Source organism: Pyxicephalus adspersus, chromosome 7, assembly GCF_032062135.1.
Source record: "Pyxicephalus adspersus chromosome 7, UCB_Pads_2.0, whole genome shotgun sequence".
NCBI classification, from domain to species: Eukaryota; Metazoa; Chordata; class Amphibia; order Anura; family Pyxicephalidae; genus Pyxicephalus; species Pyxicephalus adspersus.
Genome location: NC_092864.1, coordinates 76,414,481 through 76,427,810, shown reverse-complemented (window position 1 = coordinate 76,427,810; position 13,330 = coordinate 76,414,481). Strand labels below are relative to the sequence as shown.

The 13,330-nt window shown below is 38.6% G+C and overlaps 1 protein-coding gene across 3 annotated transcripts in view; it reads left to right on the top strand.

The window, feature by feature from the left end:
* The window catches only part of SNX29 (sorting nexin 29), a 216,759-nt gene that overhangs the window by 7,446 nt on the left and 195,983 nt on the right, over positions 1-13,330 (top strand). For all 3 annotated transcript variants that reach the window (XM_072418989.1, XM_072418988.1, XM_072418990.1), the window contains one exon: positions 2,608-2,672. In XM_072418989.1, coding sequence (XP_072275090.1) covers positions 2,643-2,672 — 30 coding nt within the window. In that variant the 5' untranslated portion in view covers positions 2,608-2,642. Of the gene's footprint in view, positions 1-2,607; positions 2,673-13,330 lie in introns of those variants that run through there.

Here is a 13,330-nt window from a genome sequence, read left to right as displayed (position 1 = left end):
TTTCTAGATAGTTGGTCCGCATACTCTTCCTCGTGTTTTGGCAGGATTGTAATTGTAAAGATAAGATTGGGATTAACAAGCAAACACAATATGTTTCCAGCAACAAGCTTGGTCTATGGGTGCCCAGTTTACTACATTATCATTGGAGGTGAAAGTTGCTTAATTAGCTAAGAGCACTTTTCCAGGTTTTAAGACCTCAGTGGGTTGACTTTGATGGACTCTTCTGCATCAATTCTAGCCTTATTGCTTATCAGTATGGGACAGACCTAAATCACGGTTTGCAATCTGACTAATTTAAATAGTGGAAAAATGAAGGATTTCTGATTGCTTCAGAAATCTGGTTACATCCTAGAAACCTATTGTTTGAGACCCTCTGTAATCATGACCTCTCCCCAATGCTTTAGTTATGACTTTAGGGACGAGCAAGAGGAAACAAAGTTTAAGATGACTTATCGTCACCTGGAGAGAGAAAAGTAATTTCTCTAGCATAAAGGGCTAAGGGTTTTGTCTTAAAGAACTGGTGCGTTTCACTCTTTTGAAATCCTGAGTAGCTCCTGAGTTTTGTCGGGGAAAATTAGTAACGTGTTGACATTGTTTACTGTTCCCATCCTTCTAATTTCCACTGTGTGGATCTAGCTGATTGTACCACTGCTTAATTTTGCTAAAAAGTCTCCTTTAATAAAATATACTTAGAAATCTCACTTGTGTGTTTATTTTTCAATAAAATGCTGAATTGAAGCTGACTGATTTTTGAAGCTGATTGTTTTCCATAATAACATAGTGATATATGTATATATTTTTTTACTCCTGGTTTACCTTGTTTGTAACATTCAATACCATTGTTATTCTGATGTTTGCACTGTTACAGTTAGGTCCATAAATATTTGGACAGACAACTTTTTTCTAATTTTGGTTCTGTACATTACCACCATCAATTATTTTAAATGAAACAACTCAGATGCAGTTGAACTGCAGGCTTTCAGCTTTAGTTCAGTCAGTTGAACAAAAAGATTGCATAAAAATAAAAAACAAAACAAAAAAAACCTTTTGCTGGCTATGACAGCCTGTAGTCCTGAACTCATGGATATCACCAGATGATGGGTTTCCTCCTTTTTATTGCTCTGCCAGGCCTTTATTGCATCGTTTTTCAGTTGCTGTTTGTTGGCCTTTCTGTCCGAAGTTTAGTCTTCCACAAGTGAAATGCATGCTCAATTGGGTTCAGATCAGGTGACTGACTTGGCCATTGAAGAATATTCCACTTCTTTGCTTTAATAAACTCCTGGGTTGCTTTGGCTGTATGTTTTGGGTCATTGTCCATCTGTATTATGAAACGCCTCCCAATCAATTTGACTGCATTTAGCTGGACAGTATATAGACAGTATGTCTCTGAACAACTCAGAATTAATTTGTCTGCTTCTGTCCTGTGTCACATCATGGATAAACACTAGTGTCCCAGTGCCACTGGCAGCCATGCACGCCCAAGCCATCACACTGCCTCCGCCATGTTGTACAGATGATGTGGTATGCTTTGGATCATGAGCTGTTCCATACTTCTCCATAGTTTTTTCTTGCCATCATTCCGGTAAAGATTGATCTTGGTTTCATCTGTCCAAAGAATGTTTGTCAATAACTGTGCTGGCTTTTTTAGATGTTTTTGAGCAAAGTCCAATCTAGCCTTTCTATTCTTGAGGCTTATGAGTGGCTTGCACCTTGCAGTGCACCCTCTGTATTTACTTTCATGCAGTCTTTTCTTTATAGTGAACTTGGATATTGATACGCCTACTTCCTGGAGAGTGTTGTTCACTTGGTTGACTGTTGTGAAGAGGTTTCTCTTCACAATGGAAATGGTTCTGCGATCATCCACCACTGTTGTCTTCCGTGGATGTCCAGGTCTTTTGGCGTTGTTGAGTTCCCCAGTGCTTTGTTTCTTTCTCATGATGTACCAAACTGTAGATTTTGCCACTCCTAATATTGTAGCAATTTATCGGATGGGTTTATTCTGTTTCTGCAGCTTAAGGATGGCTTGTTTCACCTGCATGGAGAGCTCCTTTGACCGCATGTTGTCTGGTCACAGCAAAATCTTCTACATACAAGCACCCCTCCTCAAATCAACTCCAGGCCTTTTATCTGCCTAATTGATAATGACATAACGAAGGAATTGCCCACACCAGCCCATGAAATAGCCTTTAAGTCAATTGTCCAATTTTTTTTTAGCTCCTTTTTATGCAATCTTTTTGTTCAACCCACTGAATAAAAAGCTGAAAGTCTCCAGTTCAACTGTATGTGAGTTGTTTCATTTAAAACAGTAAAAACTGTATTTGCACTTGAAATTTTTTTTTTTTTAATTTTTGGAATGTATCTTTTACAAAATGTATGTTAAATTTTTCTTTGCCTTTCTTAATAAAAACATATTGATACAGTACCTAGTGGTATATTTAGCAAACCCAAAAGAGAAACTAAATTGTTGCATTCATTTACATTCATTTTAATACTTGAAGTAAGCCTTTACTTATTAAAAATTCATATTATTAATAAACCATTTTGTAGATATGTTTGTTGTTATTTCTTTAATCAGTATTAAGAAAAAATGATTTTTTTTTCCTACAGGACAACAGAACAATGAATTAAGAAGACAGTTTCTCATGGAACGTTTATTGGATGCAGTAAAGCAGGTAATATATGCTTTTGATATATTCCTTCTTTTAACTAGTATTTAGAGTAGGGGGTGATACAAGGGGGAGACAGCTTAAAAGGGCACAAAGGTATTTAATGGATGGCATATAATGTACTTTGAAGATGTCCACTTTTGTATCCTGTTGCCACTTCCTTAAGGCCAGGCTTATAAAAAGGCGATAACAATGGTAAGGTGAAATCAGTACCTTGACTGCTGTACTGTATTTACAATAAAGTGCATTTACTCAAAGCTTGTTAAGGCTTTGGTACCAGTTCACATGATGGCATGATTTACCAGAACACAAAGGAGAACTTGTTAAATGGTCATGCTGAATACACCACAAAAACTCATCACAACGCAACACCTTAGTATGAGAAACATCCCTGTGTCATGATGCTTGTGCCACTGTCTTAACAGTGTAGTGTGGCTTGAATTCAGTGTTTGGGGGTCATCTGTCTGCAGCCCCTAGTCCCAAAAAGAACATTCTTGGTTTCATCAGTCCACAAAATGTTGGACTATTTCTCTTTGTGCCATTTAGTGTGTCCTTTAGCAAACTGTAACCCAGTGTTTTTTTTTTTCAAAAATGGAAAGGAACTTTGTGGGGGCTTCTTGCTCGTAGCTTGGCTCCACACAGGCGTCTTCTAATTGTAACTGCACTGAGGTCATTTTGGATCGTCTTTGTTCTTCCTGGAGCTTATCATTGGTTGAGTTGAGTTTTTGCCATTTTGTCTATTCTTCCATTCATTCAAATGTTTGTTTTCAGTTTTCTTTCAGGTTTTGGTTGCCTTTTTTTCAGATAATTTTTGCTAAACAGTCTATTGTTTTTTGCACTTCCTTGCATTTCCCCCTCTCCAATCAACTTTTTTAATCAAAATACAATGTCTGGAACATTTCCTGTCTTACTTCCCTAAATTAGGGCGGTGATTGACACCTGTCTTTTCAGTGAATGACCTCACTAATTGAACTTCACACTGCTATTATTTTGAATTTTCAATTAAATAATTTCATTTTCATAGAATAAACAGCATGCATATCATGACTGTTGGGTCTGTTGGTTTTCTATCATTCTACTACACCTACTAGTAAATTGCCATGTGGAAATATATTTTCTACGAAAAACAGTGATTGATCAGGTTAGTGATGTTGAACTGCTATTATTCTGAGCACAACTGTATGTCGCAGAAAACCTAGGCCTACTTTGCAGTGCCAGTATCTATCAGAGATTCCCCGGAAAAAAGAATTGATGGACCTGATACCATTTCGAAAGTTGCTTGTACCATGGTTCTTGGTAGGGAGTGCTTAAGAAAGATTTGAGTCAGATCATGTATACTGGAAATTTGTTCTTGCAAGAAAGTGATCTCTAGATTTCTGTTTAGTAAAAAGAGCAAAACTGCATCAGGTTCCAGAGAAATAAAAACCACATAGATTTGAACAATCATATGGTGTGCTCAGCCTTGATCTGTACATAAACATTCAAATATCAAAAAGTTGTGGTGTTTCAAAAATCTACAAAACCCATTGCTGCAAACACTGGGTCCTCCATTTCTGAAATAGAAGGCTGATAGATGGTTTGTGAGAGAAACAAAGAAAATTCATCGTAGTTAAGAAATCAGGGTCCAGGCAGCCTATCAAGAAAGCAGGGTCCCCCAAAATTAGGACTGATGGGAAAGAAGGAAGGTGAGATCTTAAAGCATTTTGCATACCTCCAAAAAAAAAAATGGTGGAGTGGTGTCAATAATTGAATTGGAGTTTTATTATTCATTGAAGTGAGCAATGCATAGGGATTAAAATGGCTGTACATGAAAATACAGATGATAAATACAGCCCAAAGAGTACCATTTTGGTGTTACCAAGCACTGTAAGCTTTTCCTGTGAGTAAATTAAAGCCATTGTTTAGTGGATAAAAATCCTCTGCAGTGGCAGTCGGTGCTGAAACTGTGTGGAACTGTATCCTTATATATCTGTAGATTTGTCTGTTTGCACTAACAACTTTACACCAACCTCATATAAAGTTGAAAATTTTAATCCTTTGATATTTCAATCTTTTTATTGGGTTTTTGACATAAAATTTTTAAAGACATTTGAACACATAAAGACAGTATTTTCCTAGACATATAAAATCCAAAATTGAAAGTGCCTGAGTAACAAAGAACAAAACAAAAGTTATCAAACTAATTAACCAATACAGGGAAAAATGAGATCTCAGTACTGATAAAATCGATCAGTTTGTTCTTCTAGAGGTGGCCCATGTCCTCCAACTATTACATAGATTGCTTAGAAGCTTCCAGTTGCATTGATGTTTAAGATTCATCTTGACCAGGACTGGGAGATAAGGAAGGGGCAAATGCTTTCAGACAACCAAGTGTTCAGTTGGGCCATTACCCCTAAGTAGAATGTAACTATTCATTTCGACTTATCTATCACCCACAGGTTCTATATCCGCTCAAATATTTTTTAATTCATCAGTGAGAATGCTAGTGAGTTTATCATTAACTATGATCTAGGTAAGCTTTGCTCCCATGGGTTCCATTGGGATGTCAACCTGCTTCCATGCCTTTACTAATGTGATATGTGCTGCTAGCAGAATTATTCTAATTCATTTTCTAGAATGTGAAGGAACTGGTTGATCCAGTTTGTTTAATAAATCCCTTTCTAATAACTTGTCTATCTAGGTTCATACAATATCAGAGATGAAAAATTTGTGTTTTCGTGCACAACCCCCATATATGTTTCATTGTGCCCTTTCTGCACACCCTCTAAAATAGGGCAGGGATGACAAAGGCTTGTATTTTGCTATATGATCCGGGATCAGATACCATCTTCACAGTACTTTATAATTTGCTTCAACTATTACTAGAGACATGTCATTCCACTCTTCCTGCTCCCAGCTTATCCCTAGATCAGTTTCCCATTGTTCCATATACTTGCGTTTGGTGACTAGAGTTGCTAGTGCAGCATACAACATAAATATCTGACCTTTGGTGTCTGCTATTAATTGACATGAACTCTCAAAGGATGTTAACCTATATGGAGGTACAGCCAATCTAAGTTTAGTACAAACAAAAGATTTGATTTGTCTGTATCTAAAGTATTCTCTGGTGGGAAGTTCTTTTCCTTTTCTCTACCTGGGGAAAATTCTTGGGCCAATTGGGCTGTTTTGAAATGATGATGAAGGTGAAGGACCCCCCAAGCCTCCATGTGTGTGAGGTTTGCATAGAGGGGCTTTTGGTATTCTGCTTTTTGGTTTGATTTGGTACTGGGACAGGAAGGGTGTGGAACAAGGACAAGATTCTTGGTAACCAATTCATTTCGATAGTGGCTAAGCGCCTGAACCATGAAGAGAGCGGAGCAACTTTGCTCATTTATTTAAGTCTAGGAGAATAGTTTTGATTATCAGATCATAGTTAGCCTGGTATAAAAATCGCTATGTTGGTGTTAGCTTAATTCCTAAGTATTGAATATTGGGTTGGTATTAGGTATTGGGTTGGAAAATTTATATTGAGGAATTTTTATATTGAGGGCCTGTGACATTGAACTGTTGACGTGGAGGCCTGATACCTTTGCAAAATCCCCAAGTACTTTAAATAGATGCGGTAAAGTTGTAATCGCAAAAGTGATGTACATCAGGACATTTTCTGCAAATAATGCACATTTGTGTTCTCTTTGACCACAGGTAATACCCTTAATGTTTGGGTTAGAGCATATTGCGATGGTTAGCGCTTCTATCGCCAAATTCAAAGTAGTCTCTGGGTTACATAGGAGATAGAGACTGTAGGTTTGTTCTTAAGTGGAATTTGTATGTAAGTTGGAACAGGTACAATATTTAGTAAATGCAATTAGGACAAATGAACATATTATTAGGCAGTGTGGTGTCAGTTACTGTATAAAATTCTCACTGTTAGTTAATCACAAACAAAGCAAAAAAAAAACTTTTATGGGGCCTACATTAACATTTAATTATCCTCCCTGTCTGTCTGAATAATAAGTATTTTTAAATGTCAAAATGGTAAATTTAAAACTACTTATTATTACTTATTAGTCCTAAAGAACACCCACAACCTCAGCTGTGTTTAGCAAAAAAAAATTTTTCTGCAAGTCATGCAAAACGCCGCCACCCCCCCCATCCAGCCTCCGTCCTGCACACGAACGAGCAGGGAATCCCCCATTCATTTTTAGGAGTCGTCCATATCCTTGGTTTAGGGATTATGCTAATGTAAGCTGTATTTGGAATTTTTTTCCTGAAAAAATTAAAGTATTCCTCTAGGTGGGGTGGCAATCTGGGGTCGAATTTTTTTGAAGAATACATTGGAGAAGCCATCCGGACCAGGTGCACTACCTGTTTTTGAAAAAAGCTTAAAAACCCTAAGCGTTCCCTCCACCGTGAAGGGTTTCTCTAGATTTGTGCAATGCTTATCTTTCAGTTTAGGTAAAAAAAACTGTTGAATAACATTTCTAACTCAGTTAGGTCAGCTTGATCAGCTTTACCATATAGTTGGTTATAAAACTTGTAGGAGGCCAACATTACTTTTTCTGGATGTTGAGATCATTTTCGAATTTGATCCTGGGAAAAACATGAAATTTAGGCTTAAGTTTATTAACCAGCACTTTACCTGGTTTATCACTCCATCTGTAAAAAGAATGTTCTGCCCATCGCAAGAACATCTCAGCTTTGTGTTGTAAGCGTCATATTGAGTTCCGTGCGAATAGATTCTAGCTGCTCACAGGAATCTTAAGGGGGAATCCCCTTGTGCTGTTGTTGGAGATTATGATAGTCTTTAAGTTTAGGTTCTATTTGTTGATTTTGTGGGAGCCTATTCATTTCCCCTTTAACTGTAGTTTAATGGGCTTCTCAATTAATCCCTGGCGTTGTATCTTCTGGTTTATTAACCGTGAAGAAATGTGTAATCTGATTGTGGATCTCCTCTTTTATCACTGGACCATTTAACAAACTATCATTTAGTCACCATTTGTATGAGAATGGTTTCCTTTTTAACCCTACCAGTTGCATTGTGATTGGGTCATAATCCGACCATGGAGTAGAAAGGATGGGAACCCTATTTACTAGAGGTACCAAGTGTATCGGGAGGAGGATATGATCTATCCTGGAGTAATGTTTATGTGCTAACGAATAGAATGTGTAGTCCCTCGCTGAGGGGTTCATTTCTCTCCAGATATCGATGGGATCATATTGTTTCAACATCAAAGACAATTTATTTATTTTATTTTTGAAACGTTTACCTCGAACTAGGCTTGTGGTAGCTAAAAATAGAATCAAGCCTTACAGTGCAATCTGATTGTCATACAACATTGTATGACAATCAGATTACAACTGAAAAAAACACTTACCTTGTCCCCGTAGCTCTTCTGGAGATGTCTTCAATCTTCTGTCTTCACCTGGCATATACAGAGACGATATACGGGGGTTTCCGGGGATATAAATACGACTGTACAATTATATTACATTATACACTTTTTTTTGTTTTTTTTATTTAAAGTTTATTATAAAATTTATTAAATATTGGACATATTTCGGTGAGTTATGCCGAAATACAGTATACAGAATTCTTGCATTGTCAGTATTTTTGATTTTTTTATGCATTCTTGTTTAAGCTGATTTTTGTGTTTTTTATTTTTATATTATAATTTAATTTTTTTTTTTTTTACATTGTGTGTTTCAAACTTTAAATATATTCAGGATATCTACTAGACCCTTGTTGGGACATATTTTGGTAAGTTACAGGTCTAGAATATACCGCTTATGTTACAGAAATCCAGACATCAGTAAAACGCCCAGGAGGTTAAGAGAATTATGGTAGTGGAAAACATTAGACCTTATCAGTGGGGAATTGAGACCTTTAACATTTTGTGTGGGGACTGTTATGTTAGTTTGAGATTGTTTTACATTATTAGTGGTTGTCATTTCACATCCTTTGATGGTTTTATTTGAGGACCATGGCACAAAAGTCTCCATGGGGTTGGGGGTTGATAAGGGGGGCAGCATATAGGGAACAAACAAGTACGTAAACGTAAAAAGATTCATTGACACAGTTGCTAAACTTAGGGTTCCAAAGATGAGTCCCCACCGCCAGAGCAATAACGCCATTGGCGACAGGGGTCCCTCCCCTGGATCTTGCTAAGTGCGGAGCTTCCAACAGCTTCATTATTAGGAGACCCACCACTAGGGCCAGTTCAATACACTGAACCCAATACAGTTGACTGAGGGCATGTGTGACTCCTCCGTCTCCACGGCTCCCTCGCATAGGTCAAAAGAACATAAACCTTATAAAGCAGCATAAAACACATGATTTAAAATAACAATGTGAATATGAGCTAAAAACTTCTTAAAGACATGGCAGGTAATAGTAATCAGCTTGTAAACTTGAACTATTTAGCAAAACAAATAGAATACTCCTCAGGGATTTGTCATTAATGGACAGGGATCATGAGGAATAAAGGATACCGCCATCTAAGGTTGTAGGATCCTGATTAGATCCTGTTGAGTCCTATGATTGGGATCAGAGTCACAGTTCATATGTCCTGTAGCAGTCGTCTTCTTCTCCAGGTGGCAAAATGTAGCTAGGAAATGAGTGTTGTGATGATTCAAGTTGTGTATTTTGGATCCAGATTTCACCTTCTGCCACAAGGAATAAAGTGGAGCTCGGGCACGCCCTGGTGGCACAGAAGAGCTTTTATGGAGTAGATCCAGCTCTTTCAACAGATTTTCTCCCTGTATGAATGATGTAAAAGAATAGAATTTAACACCATTTGGAATATTAAACATAGAGGAAAAGCCCAATGTTATCTTATACTGTTTGCAATCAAGATCTGCAACAATGGTTTCAGGGCCCTCCTACTTGGAATCGTGAATGGGGATAAACCTTAAAAAATTTGTACTGGATAACCCTCTATCTGTAGATCCTCTGAATTCCTGGTTGCCCTGATTACAGCTTCCATAGTTGAGAAATAATGTGGCTTCACTATGATGTCACGCATATGGTCTGGATATTGCTAAGGCACGTTGTGCTCTATCCAGTTCCAGGTGAGTATCCGGTATATCCAGAACCTTTTTGGGACTTCCTTTATATCCATATCCTTTACCGTCTCGGGTAAACCTCAGATATGAATGTTGCTGCGTCGAGTGCAGTTCTCTAAATCTTCAAGCTTTATTTGGAAGTCATCAATTTGTTTATCTAACATTGTGATTTGAGCTGAATTTTGTGCAGCTCCAGACACTCTATCATCTAGTTTTTGCTTGATTAGGTTAAGGCAAAATCCGAAACTTTGGAGGTCCTTCCTCAGCTCAGAAGTGATGGATAGTTCCATGTGAAGTAGAGCCGCCATGTGCTGCAAAAGCCTACTTTACTTTCCATAGACAAATTAGGGGCTGTAGTTGTATGAAGTTCCTGTGCCAAAGCAGGGTGTAAAACACAGGGTGCCTGTGTAGATGGGGGGAGAAGTGTATTGGTATTGGATCAGCCCACCCAGATGCTGGGGAGCTGAAGAGGCTGTGTGCAGCTGAGAGCTGTGATTCAGGTTGGTGGGGGCTGGGGGCAGGAGAGCATAGACCCTGTGTGAAAAAATGTTGATGATACTGGTGGTGAGTCTTTTTATTCCTTCTCGCCTAGTTTTCAGATTTCCCTCCGTCTGCCATCTTGAATTTGGGTCCTGCTGTCTGAGACCAAGATATTCGGTCTTTCTGCGTCTCCCCTGCCATTGCCACCATACCTGCTGCAATGTATGGGTCGCAGAGACTTTCACTTGCCAGATCCTGTGAGCTGTAGCCGTGTCTGTGGCTACAGCCAACATCTGCGGTGGCACATGCGCACTTTATTACTTTAATATTTTAATAAAAAGTATATCCAAGTATTTAGAATTTAAGTCAGAACATGTGTAGCATTAGACAAAAAATGAATATCACATTTACTTAGGTATTGAGACCTTTTGCAACAACTAAAATTTAGCCCAGGTGCCCCCCATTTGTCTTGATTGCTGCATTCCATGTTATTGCACGTAAATTGAAGTCCATCTGTGGTAAATTAAACTGGTTGGACATGATTCAAGAAAGGCACACACCTCTCACAGAAAGGCTCAAAACTGAGAATGCATATCAGAAAACCAAGCCATGAGGTTAAAAGAACTGCATGCAGAGATCAGAGAGAGGATTGGTGCAAAGCACGGATCTTTGGGAAAACTACAAAAATTCTGCTGCACTGACGGATCCCAAGAGCACAGTGGATATAATTATCAAGCGGAAGAAGTTTGGCACAATAAAAAGCCGCCAAACTGCGCAAATGAGGGAGAAGGGCCTTAGTGACAGGTGATTAGGAACCCAATGGTCACTCTGACTTGGCTCAAGAGATCTTGTGTGGAGATGGGACCAAGTTCCAGAAGGACAACCATAACTGCAGCCCTCCACTGATTGGGGTTTTCTATCACAGTGGTTAGATTGAAGCCTCTTGGAGTTTGCAAAACAGAAGGCATTCAGGTGCTCTTATCTGTAAGAAATAGGATTCTGATTCTTGGTCTGATAAAACCAATATTGAACGGTTTGGCTTCAATTATGTGTTATTTCTGGAGGGAATCATGCACTGCTCCTTGCTTGCTCAATACCATTGCAACAGTGAAGCGTGGTGGTATCATCATGTTGTGGGGGTGCTTTTCAGCAGCAGGGACTTGGAGATCGAGGTTGGAGGAAAGCTAAAGGGAGAAAAGTATAGATATATCCCCAATGAAGACCTGCTCCTTGGTATTTAGGATCTTAGATTTCTGTAGGAAATAATGCACTGCTCCTCACTTCCTCAATACCATCGCAACAGGGAAGCATGGTGGTGGTATCATAATGTTGTGGGGGTGCTTTTCAGTAACAGGGACTTGGAGATCGAGGTTGGAGGAAAGCTAAGGGGGGAAAAGTATAGATATATCCTCAATGAAGACCTGCTCCTTGGTACTCAAGATCTTAGATTGGGCCGAACAGTCACCTTCCAATCTGACAATGGTCCAAAGCACACAGCAAAGACAACAAATGAGTAGCTTAGGGACAACTCTGTGAATGTCTTAGTGTGGCCCAGCCACTTGAACCCTTTTGAACATCTCTGGAGAGACCTGAAAATGTCTGTCCACCGATGATCCCCTTCCAACCTGTCTGAGATTGAGAGGATTTGAATGAAAAAGAGCAGAAAGCCCACCAATCCAGGTGTGCAAAGCTTGTTGCATCATACCCGAAAAGACTTGAGACTGTATTTGCTACCAAATGTGCTTCAACAAGTACGAAGTAAAGAGTGAGAATACGTAATGGGGTGAGAATATGTAAATGTGATATTTCAGTTTTTAATTGTGGGGTACAATTACAAAAGTGTAGAGTAATGAGAATAAATAGAATTTAAAGAATTGTAACAGCATCTCTCCTGGTGCATGCTATCATCCTATCCTTTGCATTTAGTTGCTAGCTCAGTTAGGGGGTTTAATTTGAAGATGGCCACCATCTTTTAAAAAATAATACTTAACGTGGTTCTTTTCTGTTGGGGGATAAAAACCCTCCGAAGTCTTAGACAGGAAGTCTAATCATGCTTCTCCCTGATCTTAGTCTGCCATTCCTCTAAGGAGGGTATGTGGGGGCATGGTTGATGTAAGGCTGAAATTGTGTTTTGTGCTTTGCCGAGGAGATTATTAGTTATAACGCTGCCATGGGACCCAAGCAGCTTGTGTAACAACTGAGGACGGTGGGGGTGGAGCTAGTACACTCTCTGACAAGTTCGCTGGCTTTTTCCCTTTTCTCTAGCTTGTCACCTTAACAATTGGGATTCTTACTTTTACCCAGTTTTAGTTGTTTTTTTTTTTTTTCCTTATTCTTTACTAATTCCTATACCCTTCCTTCTCTTAAGTCCATTATGCCTCACCGGGCCCAAGATAGGTGTCCTTTCACAGTCTGCCCCCTAATGTTTAAGGGGTTAATAATCCATCTAAATGTACTCATATTCTATATGGCAAGCATAAAGCTAAAGTTCAAATTAATTCAGGAAACACATTTCCATACTTTTTTTTTGTTCCAAGATTTTGCAATCGTTGCTATACTACATGGCTCCATAGTACCAATCCCGAGATGAAAACCAACGGAGTCTGTATTGCTTTTCATAAACCTTTGCTATTTCAGCAGGTGGACTCTTTGAATAAGGGAGGGTAGATTTCTATTTTCAAACATTTCTATTTGTATATCCACCCAATCTTAATCCAACCAGGGTAGCATGCACCCATCTTTCTTTGTTGGGAAAGTTTGCAAAAAGCACACTTTGATTTAATTATCGCATTGTGTATTCTTGGGTACACACCTTCTATCAATTGAAAAGACTCTGATTAACCCCAAATAAACTTCAGCTGCCCTAGTAGGATTTTCCTGACATTTATTCAGTTGCCTGCTACAGCAAAGGCCATGGTTCAAAGAGAAGCATTAAAAGCATTGGTAAAGGTTATTAGTCAGTAGAAGGGTACAAAAAAATTCCACAGCATTAGATACACAATGGAACACAATAAAAACACAGAAAATATGGAATAAAGATAATGTTGCAAAGACGTCTTCCCAAAATTGATGAACACGAAATGAAAAATGGTTAGGGAGGCTGCCAAGAGACCCACAACACTAAAGAAGCTGCGGGAATTTTA